At 41.3% G+C, this 25681-nt stretch overlaps 1 protein-coding gene across 1 annotated transcript in view; it reads left to right on the top strand.

Moving 5' to 3' along the window:
• The window catches only part of HERC6 (HECT and RLD domain containing E3 ubiquitin protein ligase family member 6), a gene marked incomplete at its 5' end in the record, with an annotated part of 61963 nt that overhangs the window by 5188 nt on the left and 31094 nt on the right, over nucleotides 1–25681 (top strand). The window contains 11 exon segments of the mRNA XM_061191044.1: nucleotides 7679–7914; nucleotides 9240–9329; nucleotides 10439–10521; nucleotides 10523–10563; nucleotides 11527–11664; nucleotides 12606–12673; nucleotides 16674–16798; nucleotides 17511–17569; nucleotides 20125–20163; nucleotides 20166–20203; nucleotides 23347–23536. Of these exon segments, the coding sequence (XP_061047027.1) occupies nucleotides 7679–7914; nucleotides 9240–9329; nucleotides 10439–10521; nucleotides 10523–10563; nucleotides 11527–11664; nucleotides 12606–12673; nucleotides 16674–16798; nucleotides 17511–17569; nucleotides 20125–20163; nucleotides 20166–20203; nucleotides 23347–23536 (1107 nt within the window).

The following is a 25681-nucleotide window of genomic DNA, read 5'->3' as shown; positions in this document are numbered from 1 at the left end:
TAACACACCACTGTAAAGCAATTATACTCCAATAAAGATGTTTAAAAAAAAAAAGAATGATACCTGTTGAGTTTAATGCACTGGGGTTCATTTTAATGCATTTAAAGTTAAAAAGAAAACTTAGATGTAATAACTTACGGAAGTCTGACATGTGTTGGCATTTCTCTGAGTAGCATTAGAAGAACTTGATTTTTGACTTCTTGTAAATTTTCCATCTCTGGTCAAATTCAACATAAAATGTTGTTGTTTTTGCCCCCCTCCCAAGTCATTCCACAAGTACTTATTTGCCTACAGTGTTTCCAGCAAAGAGGATACAGCAGTTAACAAACCTAAGACCCTGCTTTCATGAAGCTTATGTTCTGGGGAGATGTAGGGGAAGTGAGCCTTAAACACACAAATAGTTGTGTGGTGTAACAGGGATAAGGGCGTGAAGAGAAGTGAGGCGAGGCAAGGAGACAGAAAGTGAGGAGGTGGACGGAGGGAAGGGGTCTTTCTATTTTATAAAGGAGGTCAGGGAAGCTATCTTTATAAGGTGAGATGTGAACAAAGACCGAAAGGAAGGGAGAGACATGATGCTAAGGTCATGGTCCAGAGCATGATCCAGATGCAAGGCCATGCCCAGCGGGGTGCTCAGGAGCAGCAGGGGGTCTGGAGAGGGGGATGAGGGAGCCAGGAGAGATGAGGTCTGAGAAGTGGTCGTGGGAATCCTGGTGACATGGGGCTTAGGAGCTGTGGTAGGAATTGGCCTTTTATTGAGTGAGAGAGCAAGCTCCTGAAGGGTTCCATCTGACTTATATTTTTATTTTTCTTATTTATTTATTTATTTATTTGTGGGGGTTTTTTTTTTAGACTTAATTGATCATATATTTTTATCATGCATCAGTCTTTTGCAAACATAAAAAGGAAAATGTGGACCGACCAAACTGGTAAAGCTTTTCCTAAAGCTTCTTTGCATTCTTTTTTTTTTTTAATATCTCTCCTAATTCTTTTTTTATACAGCAGGTTCTTATTAGTCATCAGTTTTATACACATCAGTGTATACATGTCAATCCCAATCTCCAAATTCATCACACCACCACACCTACCACCCCGCCGCTTTTGCCCCTTTGTGTCCATACGTTTGTTCTCTACATCTGTGTCTCTATTTCTGCCCTGCAAACCGGTTCATCTGTACCATTTTTCTAGGTTCCACATATATGCGTTAATATACGATATTTGTTTTTCTCTTTCTGACTTACTTCACTCTGTATGACAGTCTCTAGATCCATCCACATCTCAACAAATGACCCAATTATGTTCCTTTTTATGGCTGAGTAATATTCCATTGTATATATGTACCACATCTTCTTTATCCATTCGTCTGTCGATGGGCATTCAGATTGCTTCCATGACCTGGCTATTGTAAATAGTGCTGCAATGAACATTGGGGTGCATGTGTCTTTTTGAATTATGGTTTTCTCTGGGTATATGCCCAGTAGTGGGATTGCTGGGTGATATGGTAATTCTATTTTTAGTTTTTTAAGGAACCTCCATACTGTTCTCTATAGTGGCTGTATCAATTTACATTCCCATCAACAGTGCAAGAGGGTTCTGTTTTCTCCACACCCTCTTCAGCATTTGTTGTTTGTACATTTTCTGATGATGCCCATTCTAACTGGTGTGAGGTGATACCTCATGGTAGTTTTGATTTGCATTTCTCTAATAATTAGTGATGTTGAGCAGCTTTTCTTGTGCCTCTTGGCCATCTGTATGTCTTCTTTGGAGAAATGTCTATTCAGGTCTTCTGCCCATTTTTGGATTGGGTTGTTTGTTTTTTTAATATTGAGCTGCATGGGCTGTTTATATATTTTGGAGATTAATCCCTTGTCCGTTGATTCGTTTGCAAATATTTTCTCCCATTCTGAGGGTTGTCTTTTCGTCTTGTTTATGGTTTCCTTTGCTGTGCAAAAGCTTTTAAGTTTCATTAGGTCCCATTTGTTTATTTTTGTTTTTATTTTCGTTACTCTAGGAGGTGGATCAAAAAAGATCTTGGGGTGATTTATGTCAAAGAGTGTTTTTCCTATGGTTTCCTCTAAGAGTTTTATAGTGTCTGGTCGTACATTTAGGTCTCTAATCCATTTTGAGTTTATTTTTGTGTATGGTGTTAGGGAATGTTCTAATTTCATTCTTTTACATGTAGCTGTCCAGCACCACTTATTGAAGAGACTGTCCTTTCTCCATTGTATATCCTTGCCTCCTTTGTCATAGATTAGTTGACCATAGGTGCGTGGGTTTACCTCTGGGCTTTCTATCTTGCTCCATTGATCTATGTTTCTGTTTTTGTGCCAGTACCATATTGTCTTGATTACTGTAGCTTTGTAGTATAGTCTGAAGTCAGGGAGTCCGATTCTTCCAGCTCTGTTTTTTTCCCTCAAGGCTGCTTTGGCTATTCGGGGTCTTTTGTGTTTCCATACAAATTTTAAGATTTTTTGTTCTAGTTCCATAAAAAATGCCATTGGTAGTTTGATAGGGATTGCATTGACTCTGTAGATTGCTTTGGGTAGTAGAGTCATTTTCACAATGTTGATTCTTCCAATCCAAGAACATGGTATATCTCTCCACCTATTGGTATCATCTTTAATTTCTTTCATCAGTGTCTTATAGTTTTCTGCATACAGGTCTTTTGTCTCCCTAAGTAGGTTTATTCCTAGGTATTTTATTCTTTTTGTTGCAGTGGTAAATGGGAGTGTTTCCTTAAATTCTCTTTCAGATTTTTCATCATTAGTGTATAGGAATGCAAGAGATTTCTGTGCATTAATTTTGTATCCTGCAACTTTACCAAATTCATTGATTAGCTCTAGTAGTTTTCTGGTGGCATCTTTAGGATTCTCTATGTATAGTATCATGTCATCTGCAAACAGTGACAGTTTTGCTTCTTCTTTTCCAATTTGGATTCCTTTTATTTCTTTTTCTTCTCTGATTGTCATGGCTAGGACTTCCAAAACTATGTTGAATAATAGTGACAAGAGTGGACATCCTTGTCTTGTTCCTGATCTTAGGGGAAATGCTTTCAGCTTTTCACCATTGAGAATGATGTTTGCTGTGGGTTTGTCATATATGGCCTTTATTATGTTGAGGTAGGTTCCCTCTATGCCCACTTTCTGGAGAGTTTTTATCATAAATGGGTGTTGAATTTTGTCAAAAGCTTTTCCTGCATCTATTGAGATGATCATATGGTTTTTCTTCTTCAATTTGTTAATATGGTGTATCACATTGATTGATTTGCATATACTGAAGAATACTTCCATCCCTGGGATAAATCCCACTTGATCATGGTTTATGATCCTTTTAATGTGTTGTTGGATTCTGTTTGCTTGTATTTTGTTGAGGATTTTTGCATCTATGTTCATCAGTGATATTTTTCTATAATTTTCTTTTTTTGTAGTATCTTTGTCTGGTTTTGGTATCAGGGTGATGGTGGCCTCAGAGAATGAGTTTGGGAGTGTTCCTTCCTCTGCAGTTTTTTGGAAGAGTTTGAGAAGGATGGGTGTTAGCTCTTCTCTAAATGTTTGATAGAATTCACCTGTGAAGCCTTCTGGTCCTGGACTTTTGTTTGTTGGAAGATTTTTTTTTTTTTTAATTTTATTTATTTATTTATTTATGGCTGTGTTGGGTCTTCGTTTCTGTGCGAGGGCTTTCTCTAGTTGCGGCAAGTGGGGGCCACTCTTCATCGCGGTGCGCGGGCCTCTCACTATCGCGGCCCCTCTCTTGTTGCGGAGCACAGGCTCCAGACGCGCAGGCTCAGTAATTGTGGCTCACGGGCCTAGTTGCTCTGCGGCATGTGGGATCTTCCCAGACCAGGGCTCGAACCCATGTCCCCTGCATTGGCAGGCAGATTCTCAACCACTGCGCCACCAGGGAAGCCCTGTTGGAAGATTTTTAATCACAGTTTCAATTTCATTACTTGTGATTGGTCTGTTCATATATTCTATTTCTTCCTGGTGCAGTCTTGGAAGGTTATACCTTTCTAAGAATTTGTCCATTTCTTCCAGGTTGTCCATTTTATTGGCATAGAGTTCCTTGTAGTAGTCTCTTAGTATGCTTTGTATTTCAGCGGTGTCTGTTGTAACTTCTCCTTTTTCATTTCTAATTTTATTAATTTTAGTCCTCTCCCTCTTTTTCTTGATGAGTCTGGCTGATGGTTTATCAATTTTGTTTATCTTCTCAAAGAACCAGCTTTTAGTTTATTGATCTTTGCTATTGTTTTCTTTGTTGCTATTTCACTTATTTCTGCTCTGATCTTTATGATTTCTTTCCTTCTGCTAACTTTGGGTTTTGTTTGTTCTTCTTTCTCTAGTTCCTTTAGGTGTAAGGTTAGATTGTTTATTTGAGATTTTTCTTGTTTCTTGAGGTAGGCTTGTATAGCTATAAACTTCCCTCTTAGAACTGCTTTTGCTGCATCCCATAGGTTTTGGGTCGTCGTGTTTCATTGCCATTTGTCTCTAGGTATTTTTTGATTTCCTCTTTGATTTCTTCAATGATCTCTTGGTTATTTAGTAACATATTGTTTAGCCTCCACGTGTTTGTGTTTTTTACGTTTTTTTCCCTGTAATTCATTTCTAATCTCATAACGTTGTGGTCAGAAAAGATGCTTGATATGATTTCAATTTTCTTAAATTTACTGAGGCTTGATTTGTGACCCAAGTTGTGATCTATCCTGGAGACTGTTCTGTGCGCACCTGAGAAGAAAGTGTAATCTGCTGGTTTTGGGTGGAATGTCCTATAACTATCAATTAAATCTATCTGGTCTATTGTGTCATTTAAAGCTTCTGTTTCCTTATTTATTTTCATTTTGGAATACCTGTCCATTGGCTAAGTGAGGTGTTAAAGTCCCCCACTATTATTGTGTTACTGTCGATTTCCTCTTTTATAGCTGTTAGCAGTTGCCTTATGTATTGAGGTGCTCCTATGTTGGGTGCATATATATTTATAATTGTTACATCTTCTTCTTGGATTCATCCCTTGATGATTATGTAGTGTACTTCCTTGTCTCTTGTAGCATTCTTTATTTTAAAGTCTATTTTATCTGATATGAGTATAGCTACTCCAGCTTTCTTTTGATTTGCATTTGCATGGAATATCTTTTTCCATCCCCTCACTTTCAGTCTGTATGTGTCCCTAGGTCTGAAGTGGGTCTCTTGTAGACAGCATATATATGGGTCTTGTTTTTATATCCATTCAGCAAGTCTGTGTCTTTTGGTTGGAGCATTTAATCCATTCACGTTTAAGGTAATTATCGATATGTATATTCCTATGACCATTTTCTTAATTGTTTTGGGTTTGTTTTTGTAGGTCCTTTCTTCTCTTGTGTTTCCCACTTAGGGAAGTTCCTTTAGCATTTGTTGTAGAGCTGGTTTGGTGGTGCTGAATTCTCTTAGCTTTTGCTTGTCTGTAAAGCTTTTGATTTCTCCATCAAATCTGAATGAGATCCTTGCTGGGTAGAGTAATCTTGGTTGTAGGTTATTCCCTTTCATCACTTTAATTATGTCATGCCACTCCCTTCTGGCTTGTAGAGTTTCTGCTGAGAAATAAGTTGTTAACCTTATGGGAGTTCCCTTGTATGTTATTTGCTGTTTTTCCCTTGCTGCTTTTAATAATTTTTCTTTGTCTTTAATTTTTGCCAATTTGATTACTATGTGTCTCGGCATGTTTCTCCTTGGGTTTATCCTGTATGGGACTCGCTGCGCTTCCTGGACTTGGGTGGCTTTTTCCTTTCCCATGTTAGGGAAGTTTTCGTCTATAATCTCTTCAAATATTTTCTTGGGTCCTTTCTCTGTCTCTTCTTCTGGGACCCCTATAATGTGAATGTTGTTGTGTTTAATGTTGTCCCAGAGGTCTCTTAGGCTGTCTTCATTTCTTTTCATTCTTTTTTCTTTTTTCTGTTCCGCAGCAGTGAATTCCACCATTTTGTCTTCCAGGTCGCTTATCCGTTCTTGTGCCTCAGTTATTCTGCTATTGATTCCTTCTAGTGTAGTTTTCATTTCAGTTATTGTATTGTTCATCTCTGTTTGTTTGTTCTTTAATTCTTCTAGGTCTTTGTCAAACACTTCTTGCATCTTCTCGATCTTTGCCTCCATTCTTTTTCCGAGGTCCTGGATCATCTTCACTATCATTATTCTGAATTCTTTTTCTGGAAGGTTGCCTATCTCCACTTCATTTAGTTGTTTTTCTGGGGTTTTGTCTTGTTCCCTCATCTGGTACATAGTCCTCTGCCTTTTCATCTTGTCTATCTTTTTGTGAATGTGGTTTTTGTTCCACAGGCTGCAGGATTGTAGTTCTTCTTGCTTCTGCTGTCTGCCCTCTGGTGGATGAGGGTATCTAAGAGGCCTGTGCAAGCTTCCTGATGGGAGGGACTGGAGGTGGGTAGAGCTGACTGTTGCTCTGGTGGGCAGAGCTCAGTAAAACTTTAATCCGCTTGTCTGCTGATGGGTGGGGCTCGGTTCCCTTCCTGTTGGTTGTTTGGTCTGAGGCGATCCAACACCGGAGCCTACCCAGGCTCTTTGGTGGGGCTAACGGTGGACTCTGGGAGGGCTCACGCCAAGGAGTACTTCCCAGAACTTCTGCTGCCAGTGTGCTTGTCCTCATGGTGAGACACAGCCAGCCCCCACCTCTGCAGGAGACCCTCCAACACTAGCAGGTAGGTCTGGTTCAGTCTCCCCTGGGGTCACTGCTCTTTCCCCTGGGTCCCGATGCGCACACTACTTTCTGTGTGCCCTCCAAGAGTGCAGTCTCTGTTTCCCCCAGTCCTGTCGAAGTCCTGCAATCAAATCCTTCTAGCCTTCAAAGTCTGATTCTCTAGGAATTCCTCCTCCCATTGCCAGACCCCCAGGTTGGGAAGCCTGACGTGGGGCTCAGAACCTTCACTCCAGTGGGTGGACTTCTGTGGTCTAAGTGTTCTCCAGTCTGTGAGTCACCCACCCAGCAGTTATGGGATTTGATTTTACTGTGATTGCGCCCCTCCGACCGTCTCACTGTGGCTTCTCCTCTGTCCTTGGACGTGGGGTATCCTCCTTGGTGAAGTCCAGTGTCTTCCTGTCGATGATTGTCCAGCAGCCAGTTGTGATTCTCGTGTTCTCACAAGAGGGAGTGAGAGCACATCCTTCTACTCCGCCATCTTGGTTCTATCCTCTCCATCTGACTTATATTTTTAAAAGAGCACTCTGACCGCTCTTTAGAGAAGAAACTGCTGGGGGCAGAGATGCAATGTGGGAGCCCCGTGAGGTGCTGTTGTCATTTCCCAGGGGAGAAGTGATGGTGACTTGGCGACTAAGGGCCTAACAGTGGAGTGGTGAGAAGTGGTTGGATCCTGGATAGATTTTGAAGATAAAGGCTTTAGTATTTGTGGGTTGAAGTGTGTAGAAGAAAGAGAGGAGTTGAGGATGGCTTCAAGGTTTTTGGCCTGAGCAGCTGAAAGATCATGGTTACCCTTAACTGGGAGGGAGAAGAAGAGTGGATATTGTTGGAAGGGACTTTTAAAGGTGACCTTGACCATCCCCTTTGCCTTTAGTGAGAGTACTTTAACCTCCTTTACTCTTGTTTTTATTCTTCAAAGATTTTTAGAATTAGGATGGCAGTTTCTCCTTGAATTTGGTATTCCATTGTGTTTGCAGTTCTGAATTTCTCCTCTTTATTTTTGTAGATGGCCAAGTGTTTTCATGGGGAAAGAACAGCCATGGGCAGCTGGGCCTGGGGAAGAAGTGCACCTCTCAAGCCAGCCCGCGGAGGGTGAGGTCCCTGGAGGGGATCCCGCTGGCACAGGTGACTGCAGGAGGGGCCCACAGCTTTGCCCTGTCTCTCTCTGGGACTTCATTTGGCTGGGGAAGCAACAATGCAGGGAAGCTGGCCCTCGGAGGGAATAATGTCCCAGGTAACAAGGTAGTCTTGTAGTAAGTCCTTCTTTCTTTCTGGTTGGAAAAACAGTTCTGCAAAGGGCACACTGAAAGGTTAGAACAGTGGTCCCAAACTTTGTGACACATTAGAATCACCTAGGGAGCTATATTAACTTTTTTGATTCCTGCTGTAACAAATCACCACAAACCTAGTGGCTTAAAACAACATAAATTTATTAACTCATGGTTCTGGTGGTCAGAAGTCTGATGCAGGTCTCACTGGGTTAAAATCAAAGTGTCAGCAGGGCTGCATTAATTTCTGGAGGCTGGAGGGGACCAGAGCATTTTTCTTCCCTTTTCCAGCTTCTAGAGGCACCTACACTCTTGACTCATAACCCACTTTCTTCTTCAAAGCCAGCAATAGCTGGTTCAGTCTTCTTCAAGTCACATTACTCTGACATTCACTCTTCTGCCTCCCTTTTCCTCCGGTAAAAGTACCCTTGTGATTACATTGGGCCCACCTGGATAATCCAGGCTAACCTCCCTATTTTAAGGTCAACTGATTAGCAACCTTCTTAAATCCATCTGTTTCCTTAACTTCCCTTTGCCATGTAATTTAACATATTCACAGCCTCTGGGAAAAGAACATGGCCATCTTTGGAAGGCCATTTGTCTACTCTAAGAACGTTTAAAAATCTGAATGCCCAGGTTGGACCCCAGACCAATTAAATCAGAATGTTTGGGGATGGAAGCCAGGCATCAGTCATTACCAAAGACGCCACAGGTGATTCCAATGTGCAGCAAAGTTTGGGAACCACTTGTTTAGAAGATTGCTAGCAGTAGGGGAAACAACCAGTTCCTCTGGCAACCTTTCAACAAAACTCACTGTGACGTCTTCCCCATGAGCCCCTCTGTTCAGTTCTTTACACGTGACTCACGTATATTTAGTTCTTGTTACATACCAGTACCGCGCTGAGCTCCTACATCTCATTTCATTTAACTTTGTCAACATGAAGTAGGCCATCTTATCTTCTCAATTATTATTGCATATTTGCAGAACACCTGTTATGTAACAGAAATGAATACAACATAATGGAAGTATTATTGGGAATGGGGGTTTTTAAGCTTAGCTTTCTCGGCCAATAGCCTTAGTCATTCCAGAAAATTAAATATTTTCCAGAAATAAATGCTAAAGTACTGCTTTTCTTTTCCAACACAGGGCTTTCCCTCTGTTTTATAATACTTCTGATTGTTCACTTTTTAAATTATGTTGATGAATTATAACATGACAAAAATATTAAAATATATAAAACCCAGGAAATATGAGTATTTCTTATACTCTAGAGATTCTGCTTTCTTTCAACGGTTCAGAGCTACAAGCCTCAATCAGTTGGTGTACTGAAGACTCTAGGTGTGATTTATGTCAGCTGTGGTTATGAGCACACTGCAGTGCTTACCAAGGTAATCCAAAATGTCTTGCTATTTTTTTTCTTTTTTTTGGCCACACCGTGTGGCTTGCGGGATCTTAGTTCCCCAACCAGGGATCGAACCCGGGCCCCTGGCAGTGAAAGCGCTGAGTCTCAACTACTGGACTGCCAGGGAATTCGCATCTTGCTATTTTTTTAAATCCCAGAGAAATGTTACCACAAGGTACATGTACTGATTATTGTGGAAAGCAATATTTGTATCAACATCTGAAGATATCCATTCAATGTACAAATGTCTAAAGAGGAGAACTTAGCCAAATATAAACCATGGAATTTTTAAGATCCTATAACAAAAGCTAATTTCAGCTTTAGGAAATATTTTTAGATATTTTTAAATTAGATTAATATAGGAGCTAATCCTTTTAGCAGTTATTCATTCATAATGTAGCTCTACACATGAAAAATATTATAGAAGCAACGAAGTAATTTTTATAGGTTTCAATGGCCCATACTACAGACTAGAACATTCTTTGTTCCATTTCTTACTTGGCACAATTATGAGTCAGCTTCCTGAATGTCCCCCCCCCCCCTTCTTGTACTGGCCATACAATACATTCCAACGGGATGGATTCTCTCCATACATGTAATGAATAGACTTGAAAACTACTTGTGTGGTTGAAATGTTTATTTAAAAACTAAGTATCTAAAATAATTTATATTTTGTTTGTTTTAAAAGCATGTTTGAATTATATTCTTCTTAGTTGGCAAGAGAGAGCTAGAGTTGTTTTAATCTAGAATCATCTTTTGAAAAGGGATTTATTTTCAGAGAAATGATCAAATAAATAAAGCAACCCTATGCTTAAATGTTAGTGTTACTCTTGAACCAGTTAATTTGTCCATCAGTTTATTCCACAAACACCTATAAGTGCCTAGTTCTGAAGGGAATGCCAATGATTTTTCAAGTTTAATGTGTTAATTCTTCATTCACTGTTAGAAATAATAAATACAGGACTCTTCCTCTTTATATAGAGCTTATATTTACCATGGTGCTCTCATAGAACTCTCTTAGGATACTTAAATCTTTTAGTTTTTAATTACTTTTTTTAGCCTGAAATTAGCCTGATCCCTCCTTTTTTCAAACAGGATGGGAAAGTATTCACATTTGGAGACAATAGCTGTGGACAGCTGGGACACAGCCCCACTGCTGAGAAGAGGGGTCCGCAACTTGGAAAGAATTGAGGGCCTAGTTTCGCAGACTGTGGAAGGTAATAGGTTTTTTTTTTTTTAAGCATGAGTAGAAAGTGTTGTATTTTATTGCTTAGAAATGACTCATGTGGAATATTATTAACCCTTAAGACCCTAAAATATGTGATTACTCTTTTTATAGATCATTCTCCTTTCTGAAAATTTACTTCTTTCAAATATAGTTTAATATTTCTATTTTTTTCTTCTTTATCCTAGACATTTCATTTGTTTCGTAAGAATTTATTGGAAATCTACTGTGTATAGACCACCTTACGAGGGGGGTGGTGGAGTTGGTCTATAACAAAAATAGTGGTGCTTGCCTATCTAAGTTCATGAGACAAAGCTAATCTCATGCAAGTGGAAGATGATATATATTGGCATATGTATTCAGAGTTTTGCATAACCTAATTATGAGGACACTTTGTTTCTTTTTTAATTTTTATTAGAGTATAGTTGATTTACAGTGTTGTGTTAGTTTCTGCTGTAGAGCAAAGTGAATCTGTTATACATATACATATATCCACTCTTTTTAAGATTCTTTTCCCATATAGGTCATTACAGAGTATTGAGTAGAGTTCTCTGTGCTATACAGCAGGTCCTTATTAGTTATCTATTTTATGTATAGTAGTGTGTATATGTCAATCCCAATCTCCCAACTTATCCCTCCCTATGAGGACATTTTGCATATAATCTATCCAATTCATGAAAAGCGAAAGACAAAAAGAGCTTACATTTAAAACATAAATGATAGAAACAATTGTAACGACCCATCAATAATATTCTGCCTTTAAGTTTAGTAATAAGTCAATATTCACCTACCATTTGTTTAGCCACATGATTTGTCACCCTCTAACTCTGACATTGTGATATGGGATCTGGGTACTTAGTATAAGATAAATCTGTTATTTTGTGTTGAGACATCGTCTTTCTCAAAAAATGTGACACATTATAATATGTCTTTATTATAATATATTCTCTCTTCCACGGTTATCACACCCTTGTGTATGTCTATACCACTAGTCAGGGGGTGTCTTTTGGTTGTGGACCAAGTTGCACAAGCAGCTCACCTCATCCGGGGGCTCTGGCAGAGAACTTTGACATTAGCTGCCTGATTTCTGTTGATGGTATGAGTGGTCTCACGAATTTGTGATTTTGTGTTGTTAAATGATGCCACTGGAGGAGAAATATTATTCAGTTTCCTTTCAAAGGAGTGCATAGAACTGTGGTTCTTTTAGTACTGTTATCTTTGATTTGTACAATATCCATTCTTTTTCTTATGCAGTGCTTCCTGGAGTATTTGGTGATCTTTTCTAAAGATTAAGGTAATACAAAAGAACCCAAATCAGTTACTTAAGCTTCGGAACAGTATACTTATATATATATATATATATATATATATATATATTTTTTTTTTTTTTTTTTAACATAAATTTATTTTTATTTTTGGCTGCGTTGGGTCCTCATTGCTGCGCACGGGTTTTCTCTCGTTGCGGTGAGCAGGGGCTACTCTTCTTTGCAGTGCACAGGCTTCGCATTGCGGTGGCTTCTCTTGTTGTGGAGTACGGGCTGTAGGTGTGCGGGCTTCAGTAGTTGTGGCACGTGGGCTCAGTAGTTGTGGCTTGTGGGCTCTAGAACGCAGGCTCAGTAGCTGTGGCGCATGGGCTTATTTGCTCCATGGCATGTGGTATCTTCCTGTACCAGGGCTCGAACCCATGTCCCCTGCATTGGCAGGCATATTCTTAACCCCTGTGCCACCAGGGAATCCCTACTTTTATATATTTAATCAAACCTCTACTAAAGCACATCAGCCTGGTTTCATTATGCAAGTACTTGAAAAATTAAATTTTAAGCTAAGTGAATATACAACATGTAATCTGATCAAAATTAATGTTTTATACTGTTTGTAGTCAAAATCCATTTAGAAGCCAATAAATAAGTAAATTTAGCTTGGTAATATATTAGATTTTTTTAAAAGACTATTTTTTAGAGCAGTTTTAGGTTTACAACAAAAGATCTATTTTTCACTTCTAAAAACAATACTCATGGATTTATGACTTTCTTATAGACCTTGCGGATGTTCAAGTCAACCACATTTTTGCTGGAACGTATGCCAACTTTGTGACAACTTACCGTGTATCTATTACACTTTCTGTTTCTTTTAAAAATCATTTTTTTCTCTGAGGAAGTGGCCAAACCTGACACATACTGATCCAATAAGACAAGCACAGAGTTTGTTTTTGCTTTGTCAAGACTGAGTCATCTCAGGGGAAAGAGGGTGAAACCTAACTGAGCAGGATGGGCAGAGAATAAAGGGGAATAAGTGGGGAACAATGACTGTGACAGTTCTGAGAAGTTTTGTCGTGAAAGGGAGTAGACCACCGTGAGAGGGTTTTGTTGTTGTTTGGAGGGGTGATATTAAGGTATGTTTGTATGATATTAAGGTATGTTTGTATGATATTAAGGTATGCCAGTGAGAATGATCCAGTTCAGGAGGAGAAAGTGATGATGCATGAGAAAGAGGGAATAATTGTAGAGGTAATGTCCCAGAATAGGAGCAAGGAAGCAGGGTCAAGGGTCCAGTGTGGCAAGTAGGGCTTTGGGCAGAAATTTTTATTCCATTCTGATGAGGAACAGTGGAGGTGAGGGTAGGTTGCTTGTGGGAAGGTGATTAGTTCTTCCCTGATTGTTTCAGTTTTCTCAGTGATGCACAAGGCACGTCCTTATTTGAAACTTAGTGAAGCAGAGGAGGATCGCTACAGGTTTAGGAATAAAAGGAAAGTGTGCAGTAGTGACTCAGAGTGAGACAGTGAACATCGTGGGAGATTACTAGACAGTATAGAGTAACCATTTGATATCTGTGGTTGTAGGGCATAAGGTGAAATCAGTCGGCACAGTTGTTTGTTTTTCTCCATTGATGTTAAGCTGCTTGGATTCCTTTGGAGTAATTCAGACTGAAGGTTAACTACAGGTGGACTTTTGCTAGGTAAGTACAATAGGAAAGGGACAGAAGACTTGGAGGTATTTGCAAAGGACTGATTACACTGCTGACCATAGAATCTAAGCTGGGTAAGAAAGACATGAAGAGGAGGATGGATAATGAACAAACAATAGGGTTGATGGATTGGAGAGCCCAGTGGCCTCAAAGAATGTTGGAGTGGATTCCACTCTAAAGTGTCTTCATCTGTTCGGGCTGCTATAACAAAATACCATAGATTGAGTGGTTTATAAACAGAAATTTGTTTCTCACAGTTTTGGAGGCTGGGAAGTCTGGGATTAAGATGACAGCACATTTGGGAATTCCCTGGCGGTCCAGTGTTTAGGACTCGACACTTTCACTGCTGTGGCCCGGGTTCGATCCCTGGTCTGGTCCGGGAACTAAGATCCCCCAAGCTGCACAGTGCGGCCAAAAAAAAAAAAAAATGATGGCACATTTGATGTCTGGTGAGGGCCTGCTTCCTGGTTTACAGATGGCTGTCTTCTCACTGTATCCTCATGTGGCAGAAGGAGCAGGGGTGAAAGAGCTCTCTGGGGTCTGTTATAAAGGGCACTAGTCCCATTCCTGAGGGCTCCACCCTCATGACCCAATCAGTTTCCAAAGGCCCTACCTCCTAATACCATCACATTGGGGGTTAGGATTCCAATATATGAGTCTGGGGGGAAAACACTCAGTCAATAACGTTCTGCCACTGCCCCCCTCAAATTCATGTCCTTCTTGCATGCAGAATACATTCATTTCATCCCAACAGCCCCCAAGTCTTAACTCATTCCAGCATCAAAGAATGTTAGCCTGGGAGTTCCACTCTGAAGTCAGTGAATTAGAAGGATGGTGTATGATGATCAGAGAGGAGAACGTTTCTGATGGAAATTTAGAAGGTGGAACAATTTTTGTTTGTTGGTTTGTTTGGCTGCGTTGGGTCTTTGTTGCTGCGTGTGGGCTTTCTCTACAGGGTTCTCACTGCGGTGGCTTCTCTTGTTGCGGAGCACGAGCTCTAGGCGCGCCAGCTCAGTAGTTGTGGCACGCCAGCTCAGTAGTTGTGGCGCATGGGCCTAGTTGCTCCGCGGCATGTGGGATCTTCCTGGACCAGGGCTCGAACCCGTGTCCTCTGCATTGGCAGGTGGATTCTTAACCACTGCGCCACCAGGGAAGTCCCTGGAACAATTACTGGTGATTATAAAGTACAGAACATCACCTTTATCTAGGGCAATAGTTTTCAACTAGCAGTGGTTTTGCGCCCCTGGAAACATCTGGCAATGTCTGTGCTCAGCTGAGGTTGTCCTGAGGGAGGGGCGTGTATGTCGGGGTGGCTGCTCCTGGCATCTAGTGGGTAGAGGCCAGGGCTGCTGCTAAACATCCTGCAACGCACAAGGCAGCCGCTCACAACAGAGAATTATCTGACGCAAAATGCCAGTCGGATCAGTGTAGAAGCCCCTACCCAGGGCCTGGGTGGCTACAGGGGAGCAGAGGAAGAGTGGAGACAAGATGAAGAACTGAGAGATCAAGTGGGGAAATAAACCGGGTTCATTAAGTGTGAAGTTGCCAAGAAGGACAGGAGAATGATGACAGGCACGGACGTGCTGAGGAAGACAGTCAGCAGTGTGCTGAAGTTTTCAGTGATTGAAGGCTCGTGACTAGGACTTCGGCAGGTGATACAGTCTGATGTTATATGCGTCAGAGGAGCCGGGATTTTGAAGAAGAAAGTAGAAGAAATGGTCTGTAAATGCCAATAGCGAGCGCCTCATTGTCCTAAGGTCCCTGGGATGGTGGAGGGAAAAAAGCTTCCTCATGGTTGAACTCCAGGGAACACCCACAACTCAGATCAAGACGGTGAAGGGAACTTTGGGAGTCACGGTAATACATCTTTTTCAGAAGGTCTTTAGCTAAGCATTAAACAAAAGTGATGCAGAATTCCCTGATTTACTCTAAGTTAGTGGAAGCAGAGGTATCTTACGGAACAGAGCACTAACGTCCTTGGAAGAACGTGTTAAAGACAGGTGTTTCTCTCCAGACAGTGATTTCTGACACCTCTGGTTGAGCCATTTGGTTTCAAATATGATATAGAACCATGGTTCTCAAAAATGTGGTCCCCAGATCGGCAGCCTCAGCATCACCTGGGAATGTGCTAGACGCAGATTCTCGAGCTCCACTCCTGACCTGTTGGATCGGAAGCTGTGGAGATGGGCCCAGCAGTCTACGCTTTAACAAGATCTCTAGGTGATTCTGTTATCAGTTTGAAAATCACTGATATAAAAGCAAAAACCTGCGGATGATTAAAGGGCAGAAAGAAACTAGTATTTACTGAGTACTGACTATAATCCAAAGGCTTTGTATACCTAATATCTTTTAATCTTAACAGGAGCCCAGAGACGTAGGTATTGTTATCTCATTTTTAAATTGTGGTAAAACATATATAACATAAAATTTACTATTTCAACCATTTTAAAAGGTACAAGTCAGTGGCATTACTTGCATTCACAGTGTTGTGCAACCATCACCGCTATCTACCTCTAAAACTTTTTTCATTACCCCAAGCAGAAACTCTTTTTCTCCCCAAGCAGAAACTTTTAACCATTAAATAATAACTACCCATTCCCCACTACCCATAACCCCAGGTATCCTCTAATACCCTTTCTGTCTATGAATTAGCCTGTTTCATATAAGTGGAATTGTACAATATTTGTCCTTTTGTATCAGGCTTATTTCACTCAGCATAGTGTTTTCACAGTTCATCCATGTTGCAGCATGTGTCAGAACTTCCTTCCTTTTCATGGCTGAGTAATATTCCATTGTATGGATGTACCATATTCATCTGTTGATGCTGTTGCTGGACGTGGGTTGTTCCCATCTTTTTGGCTATTGTGAATAATGCTGCAATGAATATTGACATACAGTATCTGTTTGAGTCCCTGTTTTCAATTCTTTTGTGTTATCTCATTTTTTAAATAACAAAACTAAGGCTTGGACCAAGCAAAGTGGCCAAGGCTAGGAAATGGAAGAGCCAGGCCAGTCTGATGCCGTGGCTCCTCCCACCAAACCCCACTGTCTGAGAGGATGGGGGCCTATCTCCCACCTGTGTTTTACACACTACTTAGTGTGTATGTGTATTTTCCTGATCATTCTTTTCTTTCTTCCTAGAAGGATACTAGTTCCACCAGTGTTTCCAGGAAAACCCTGCCAGAAATAAGCTGAATTAACCAGTCGCTGACAGAAAAATGGATGGCAGTGGCAAGAGGAAGTGCAGAGCATGAAGTGGCTGAGAGGTGGCTCTGTCTGACAAAGTAGAAACTGGGAATTTCCTGGTGGTCCAGTGGTTAGGCCTCTGCGCTTTCACTGCTGGAGGACCAGGTTCGATCCCTGTTTGGGGAACTGAGACCCTGCAAGCCGCGTGGCACAGCCAAGAAAAAAAGGAGAAACCACTTTTATTTGGTTCTGAAGCCTTGGTCATTTTATCCTAGACATAAGAGAGAGGATTTGGCTTTGTCATGAAGGCATTTGCATTTTAACCATGATTCTCTTCTACCATCTCTTAGTTTGAAGAAGTCATTGATGTATTCATTCATTCATCATTTCTTTAACAGAGGTATATTGAGGATGTACAATATGCCAGGCACTTTGATAGGTGAGGAAGATGCAGGAGTGAATCAAAAATGCTTTCTGTCCCACAAAGCCTTCCCCAAGGCAGACTGTTTTTATGGCTTCATAGTTTATTCTCTGGAGCTCCAGAAGTTTCTGTTTTCAGAAGGATGAATTTTATTTAAATCTAGATGACTTGATCAAATCAACTATGAAGGGTTTTGGTGAGATTTAGCAGTCACATGCACAAAGTATATCCAGAATTTGGAAGACTCTTAAGAGAGCAGTTATTTTCGTTAATGATGATTCCACGTCATCAGTTACATACAGTATTCAGTAAGATAAAAGGGACATGCTTATAGTATGTTGTGACTTAACCTTGTCTTATTATGTTTGCAGGGAAATTAGAGTGGTATTTTCATCTCCTGCTTGTCTGACTGCAAGTTTTTAAAGAAAAGGTAACATTTACATGAGACTTACCTTTATTTAAAACACTGGGTGATATTTAAAATGAAATGTTTCAACTCAGTCATTTTAATATGTGAATTTTGTTATCTATGAACAAAAAAAATCCAACATTGAAAACTCCATCGGTTGTTACAGAATTCTCCCATTTTTGTAAAGTAATTTCCTATTGGACCACTGCAAGTTGTAATTTCTAATTTACATTGTTCACTTCCTCTGCCCTGCCCTCCTCTGGTGTCTGATTGGCAGGAATGGTGTTTTTTTCAGAATCTTTGTATCTAGGAGCGATCAGTTCATTCTAACATTGCTTTTGTACTTAGAGGCCAGGGCTGTGCTCTGAAGCTCTTATTTTGAGACCAGTAAGGAAAACAGATTCTATTTATTTTATCTTTAACTAGTCTTACTACCACAGAGGAGAATCTAACTTCTCTCCTACTTGGTTTGACACTTGGTCTGATTCAGTAGTTTAAACAATTCCTCTCTTAAATTGCTCAATGTTTGGTCTTCTTTTTCTTCCCCTCCCTCTATGCGCTCCAATACTGTACCTGGGAACTACTGAAAGATAAAGTGAGGCATATTAAAAATTGTAAGTTTATTTGAGCGAACATCAGTTTGAATCACGCAGCACCAATTCAGAATTGCCTAAGAGTGCTCCAGCGAGAGGAGCTCAGGGAGAGACATATAGAGAAGGTACAGAAACAAAGAAAAGAAATTATTTGATTGGCTATAACTTAAAGCCTAGTTGGCTTTTTGTGACTGGTTGCCCTTAGCTTTTGATTCATAACTTTGAGGCATTTACAGGCTTAGATTTTGGTTTGCTTTTACAGGCCACCATGGCACTAGAGCCACTGCAGTGTAATGGCCTCCTTGTTTAACTACTTTAGCAGTAACAAGGGAGGGGAGGGGGAATAGCAGCATAAAGGGGCCCTTAGGCTGCCCTCTGTCTTCTCTGGAGGCCGGTGCCCTGCAGGTCTGTCCGCAGCTGGTGTCACTCATCCCGGTCCTCCTTCGCTAGGTCAGGTCCTGTCCCTCCCTTGTTGACTTGGCCTCAGGTTGGCTCACTGGTTCAGAAGATAGCTGTACACATCCGCTGCTAGGCGGTACTCACTATTCGCTTAACCCCTGTTGCAGCTACTTCTAGCCTCTAAGTAACCTGCCCTCCCCCCCCCCACCATTGTCCCTTTGGTTCTTAACCCAGGTGCGTTCCCAGCCACTCCTCAGGGAGACTGGAGGAACTCTTGGGTCCAGCAGCTTCACCTGGGAACCAGAGTAGCCCAGGGAAGATGAGTGTCATGCCTGTCCCCCGCAGCTCACGAGGCAGTTATCATTCTAGAGTCCCCAGAGGCATCCCTATTCATCTCTACATATCCCAGCCAAAGGCAGGAGGTGAGAAATCAAGACACGGCTTCCCTCTGCCGGCTTTCTCTCCCATTTGCCTTCCTCCTCTTGTCATCCTTCTAGCCTAGAAAGGAGGGGACTCTACCATGCAATGTGTTCTGTTTCTTCCCCACTGTAGCCTCAAGCTAATTCTCATTACCTAGAGGAGGATCTTTTCCACACTAAGAATATTATCTTTCTAAAGTGTCAATGTATCCACGTCCCCTTCCCAGGAGTGATAAACCTCAAGGTTTGATCTGAAGACGCCAAAGGCTGCAAAGGAGAATTTATTTTACAGGGAAATTTACAGTACTCTGTTTTGGTACTTGCATAAATGTTTTAGGCCTAGTATTACAGTTGATTGGTTAATCTAGCAAGCATGAAATATTTAATAGTACATTATAAAGACAAACCGTCCTTCAGAGTGCAGGCTTCTCAAATATTACCAACACAGCCCAGGGAGATGCCACACCTAGACAGAGCCTTGGTAGTATTTCTGAGGGGAATGGCCAGGTCTTAATGTTTTTAAATCAGCAGTTTGGATTAAGGCAGGTCTCTCCGTGTGGGAGGGGAGGATTGGGGACTTCTTCAGGATAGAGGAAAGATACCACAATCCGGGACGGTTGGAAACAGCAAGGCAAGGATTTTGAGACAAGAGATGCAAAGAATTTTAGGGCGTAAACTGTTGATTGCTTCCCGTGGTAGAGTTAATGGGTCTTTTCAGGAAGTTCCTAAAATGAACAATCAAGCCATTTGCTTGGGCAAGGGTGTCTTGGAATAGTAAAGTCATGCTAATGAAACAGTGGACTCCCAAAGTGATGTAAATATAGATGGTAAGATAGGTGGGGTTAGGGAGTTTCAGTTCTCAGTGCGCAGGCTGGGTGTGAGGGTAAATGGTTTCAGCTCTCAGACGCAGCATGTAAACTTTTGCTATTATTGCAGCCCAAACTTGAGATAATAAATTGTTACTTATTCTCTTTTAGGAGGACATAGATTTTATAATTTTTTTGTGTGCCAAGTAAATCGATTATTTTGAAAGAATGCAAGCTTTAAGAAAAAAGAAAATATATGATATGTAGTAAAATAAAATTATACATGATGATATATGAAGTTAGAAATATTCCTTTACATCTGTTTATGTGTTTTTTTTGCATGTCTTGCATCCAAAGAGAATCTGGAAAAACTCTTTCCATTGATGTGGACTTAGAAATGGCGAGCAGTTAACAAAAAAAGAATGGATTTCTTCTATGGTAATAACCAATATTCACTTGAGAAAGAGATCAATAGAATTTCTTTACAGGAACCAGTATGATTGCAGTTTACTTTTGTTAGGAGTTGAGTGAGATGGAAGTGTGATAGGGGAGGGGCTAGTGTTTATTATGAGGTTACTATATGCCAGATGCTGTATTAGGCACTGGCATTTATTTTCTTACTGCATGCTTAAATGTACAGTAGATACAGTATTTTTATTTTCAATATGAGAAAAACAATGCTTGAGAGGTATAACTTATGAAAAGAGTACTAGTTTGGGATTCGTATGTTTTGGGACCCACCGATTAAGAATAGACAGATTAACAGCAAAGTTCTACTCGTGAAGAGCAGCTAGGGATGAGGGTTTATATACCAACGTTAGGGAAAGGGGAGAAATAAATGGAACAATTTCCATTGGAAGACAGGTGGGCTTTTAGGGGAACACATGGAAGATAGGATAGCTTGTGATAATGTTTGTTTCTGCAATTTCTCATCCAAGTGCAAGTGCGGGGTCTTTTACCTGGCAGTGAAGCTCGCTTGCCTGCCCACCCAGGAGAGGATTTATAGCTGCTTCACTCTTCGAAGGCTCTGCCTTTAGTGAGATGAGGAAAGCTCTGAAGGCTTCTTTCCACAACAGCTCTATCTCTGACGTCTTCAGTTGAAAATCATCTTTATACCGTTTTGGGTCCCTACATTTGGAAGGGAAAGGGAGAGAGTGTTCCTTAATATGCAGTAGAAACTGTTTTTATTTATTTACTTTTTAAAATATTTATGTATTTATTTATATTTTATTTGGCTGCGTCGGGTCTTAGTTGCGGCATGTGGGATCCAGTTCCCCGTACAGGGATCAAACCTAGGCCCCCTGCATTGGGAGCGCTTAGTCTTACCCACGGGACCACCAGGGAAGTCCCTATTTTTATTTTCAAGATGAAAAAGTAAGAATAGTAAATGTGATTAGGTATATTTTTAAAATAAATATTTAGGTTATGTGGGAGATCACTTGGGGTGCTATTCCCAGTGTGACTTCTAAGAAACATTAGTTTCACAGAATGCTCTATGAAGAGGGGTTCTTAGTGAAGCAGCTTTAGGAACACTGCATACTGTTATGGAGTCGTGATGCACATAAGTAAATCAAAGACTCTATGATGTCATATACTGAAAGAAATCTAGCTTTTTTGACCCTATTTTTCTCAAAGTTATTTGACTTTGTGACACTATTTTCCCATGTACACCTACTAGCATTCCACAGAAGTCATGTTCTTCTGGATATATGAAAAAACAAATTGTAAGAACATCAATGTAATAATATTATACAGTACTTCACAGTTTATTGTTGCATGTATCATCTTACTTAACCCTTAGGACATGTAGAGGCAGATACTCACAGTTAAGAGTATCTAAGATCTGTTAGAGAGAATACGTAAGCTGTTGGTTCAGAAACCGGCCCCTGTGCTCAGAGGACAAGGAGAGACTGAAGAAAGAGGCAGCCCCTCCAGATTGGAAGGTAGCAGGTTTAATAAACAAGGGAACTTGCAAGGCTTGTCTTGGGTGGCCGCAAGATGAGTAGATCTGCACCCGCCCGCCAGAATCCTGAAGTTCACATAGAGGCATTAACTGCTGGGTTCAGTCACATAGACTGTCCAGATGGTCTCAGCAGCACCTTACCCTCTCAAGGCTGCATCCTTGGGACAGCTCCCAGTATGGGCACAGGGGGCGGAGCATGCACTCCAAACACACGGGAGTGGGTGAGGAGCATGTGACTGCCCAGGTCCAGCTTGAGGGTCAGCGTCCTCTTGATCACCTCCTCCAGACATAAGCTCCTCCCAGACAACTTCCAAATCTCAACGGCCTATTCACACAGTGAAGATTTTTTTTTTTTTTCTCACACCAAAGTCCAAAGAGGGTTGAGATAGGAGGCACCTGTAGGGAAGGAAAAAAATTACTTTTCCTCTCCTTATCTTAGTTTCATTGGCTGGGGCCTCACAGATTACACTGAGAAAAGACAGATGAACAAGAGAAAAACAGGTTTATTAACACGTGCATCCCACTTATATATGGAAATACTCAGCGATGAGTAACTTTAAGGAGTGGTTAGAATTTGGGCTTCTAAAGCATCTTAGCGAAGAACAGTAATTTTGTAGAGAAGCGAGAAGACAAAAGATATGGACTTTGAGCTTCTGGGTTGGCAAATGGTGGGAAGGAAAATACACGAAGAAAGCAATGGTGGATAAGGGCTAGTGAGTAAGGTGTGCGGTGTAGAGCCTCCCTCAGCGCCGGCTATCTCTGCTAGTCAGGTTGTTATCCCCTTCCTGGTACGGGAAGCTGGGGACAGGAGGTCACCTGCACAAGGGGAATTCATGTCCTGTTTTCAGGTAGATGGGAGAGGCCAGAGACCTCATTCTGTGTCTGCCTCTTTTCACTTGCCTTCAGCTTAAAATAACCCTCATGTTGGAGTGGCATATTTGGGGGTGGCAAATTCTACTACCCTTCCCCCGCTCTGCCCAGGTTCATTCAGGGGTGACTCAGGCTCCTTTCTGTCATTCTAGGCCTCAGGGCCATGAAATTCTCCAGTAGGTCTTTTGTGTTGTTGGCAGATGGGGAAAGAGGGTATGAAAGGTCACATGGGAGGCTTTAGGGTCCAAGCCTGGAAGTGTCACACATCGCCTTCCCTCACATTCTGTTAGCTAGAACCCGGTCACATGGGCTCACCTAACTGCAGGGGAGGCTGGGCAATGCCATCTGCCTGCAAGCCGCGGAGGAATATGACATAGGATTGGTGAGGTGAACATATGGCGTTTTCTCTGCCATGGTAGAATTTTAGGTCAGATAGATCTGGATATGGATCCCTTCTAATTGAGCAACCGTTCGTTATGATTCATTCAGTATGTCCAGGCATGTGATTTCACTTTATTTCTTTCATTCACCCCAGTATAAAATAGGGTGGATGGTTCTCACATACTACTTCAGGGGCATTTGGGATACAAGGAGTGATGGAGTTTGAATAGTAGGTTTCGGGGAAAACTAAATGATTATTCCATTTGGAACATAGTGGACATGAAACCTCTGGTCCCATAGCTTCTTTCTTATAATACTCTGTGTCTAATATATCCTGGGCCTCTCCCTGATCCTGTTTCAACCACAGATAACAACACGTCTCAGGGATCCTCCGCTCAGAGCTCTTCCGTATCGTTCTCCACACCAAGAAGCTTTATCAGTCTTCCTTATGCTCCCAGAGTGTCCTGTCATGCATGATCCTAAGAACTGGATGACTCTGGTGGTTCCGTTTGCAGAGGCTGTTCATAACATGACTGGCCAATCTTCACAAGTCCTGAGTAAGTGTGATTACCTTTATGTCACTTTATCTGTATTCTCAATAGAGAGTCACTGTCTGAAGTAGAAGTTGTAGCAAATTTTAGATAGTTTGCAAAATACTACACAAATGTTTGAATATGTGGTATGTGCATTATTGAAAACATTAACCTAAAGCTATTGTCAAATCCAAGTTTGTGTGCCTGATGCACAGTGAGGCCAAACAAACCGAAGCATTGGAGTTTGGAGCAGAGAAAGGTTTATTTCAAGTGCCAAGCAAGGAGAATGGGCAGTTTATGCTCAAAAGACCTAAACTCCCTGATGGGTCTCAGGGAATAGTTTTTAAAGGCAAATTTTCAGGGAGGGCTGCAGAGTGTGTGACTTTCTTCTGACTGGTTGGTGGTGAGGTAACAGGATGGTGCTCTAGGAATCTCGGTCATCGGCTTTCTTGTTGTAACCAGTCTGGGGTTCAAGTGCTTATGGTCAGCCTGAAGTTACCATCTTCCACCTGGGTTGGGGTCTTAGTTCCTGTAGAAGCACTCAGAGATATGTGTCAGACTGTCTTGTATATCCCTTGGGGAGGAACCAGGACCCTGCCCCATCTCTGCACTATTGTTTCCTGACTGGCTTTCCTTCCTTTCTGCATTCCCTCACTTCCTAATTAGTAACAGTTTGAATCTGCCCTTTGGAACTCAGGGAAGGTCTCGGAGGTTTAAGCCTTTTTTCCTGCAATCAAGAAGCAGGAGGCACGGAAAGCCTTTTGTACCTGGGAGCGCCCCACAGGGTCCTGCACGGTTTCGAAGCTATTATAATCATTACTCTATCATCACAAAGCATGTGTAGTTCTTAGACTTGGTCATGGCCTTGACATCAGAATTTAATAACCATAGAGTATCCAGTCAAGATAAATCCATACTTTGAAACTTTATGTTGTTTTAAAACTTTAGACATTTTGACCAGAGGTGAGGAAAAAAATGTTTAACTTTGTGTTCTTGTTTTATATTTTATTCAATGCCATGGGATATCCTTTTACAACTTTGAGCTAATGTTCAAGGTCCAGAGCTTAAAAGGTATGAAGGTGAAATGTATGGTGAATTATAAGCTACCTAGTTCCCCTCCCAGAAAACAGTTACAGAGTGGAGTTTCTTGTGTAACCTTTGAAAGATATTCTGTCTATATAAAAACATATAGAAATAATAATTCTTTTTAAAAATGGCAGCATACATTCTTTGGCAACTTGCTTTTTTCCACTAAACAGTATATCTTGGAGATCATTATGTTACAGCACCTATACGACTGCCTCATTCCATTTAATGGCTGAGTAGTATTCTGTTGGGAGGATATACATAAATTTTTGCTATTATAACAGTTCTAACATGCATTTCTTTGTACATACATAAATTTACACGGGCAGGGAAATGTCCAGAAAGCAAAATTACTGGGTCAAATTGTATGTGCGTTTTAAATCTTGAGAGATTTTGCCAAATGACCCTCCACAGAAGTCAGGGCCACCATGTTGTCCAACTTTAAGTGGTTACCATTCACATTGTCACCCTTGGAATTGGGCAACATAGCTCTGACAGAAGATGTACCAGTTTATACTTAATCAGTAAATATGAGAGCATCAGCCCACACACTTTGCCACAGTGTGAACCAAACTTTGGTCTATACCATTCTGAAAAGAAGAATCTCTCTTTTTTTTTTTTTTTTTTTTTTTTTTTGGGCAGGCCACGCTGCTTGTGGGATCTTAGTTCCCCGACCAGGGATCAAACCTGGGCCCCCTGCAGTGGAAGCGTGAAGTCCTAACCACTGGACAGCCAGGGAATTCCCAAGAATCTCTCTCTTTTTTTTTTTTTTTTTAATTTATTTTCTTTTGCTGCATTGGGTCTTTGTTGCTGTCCGCGGGCTTTCTCTAGTTGCGGCGAGCAGGGGCTACTCTTTGTTGCGGTGCGCGGGCTTCTCATTGCAGTGGCTTCTCTTGTTGCGGAGCATGGGCCCTAGGCACATGGGCTTCAGTAGCTGTGGCACGCGGGCTCAGTAGTTGTGGCTCATGGGCTTAGTTGCTCCGCAGCATATGGGATCTTCCCGGACCAGGGATAAAACCTGTGTCCCCTGCCTTGGCAGGTGGATTCTTAACCACTGCGCCACCAGGGAAGCCCCCAAGAATC

Source organism: Eubalaena glacialis, chromosome 5 (assembly GCF_028564815.1).
Source record: "Eubalaena glacialis isolate mEubGla1 chromosome 5, mEubGla1.1.hap2.+ XY, whole genome shotgun sequence".
In the NCBI taxonomy this organism is placed as follows: Eukaryota; Metazoa; Chordata; class Mammalia; order Artiodactyla; family Balaenidae; genus Eubalaena; species Eubalaena glacialis.
This window is presented reverse-complemented; position numbering and strand designations above follow the sequence as displayed.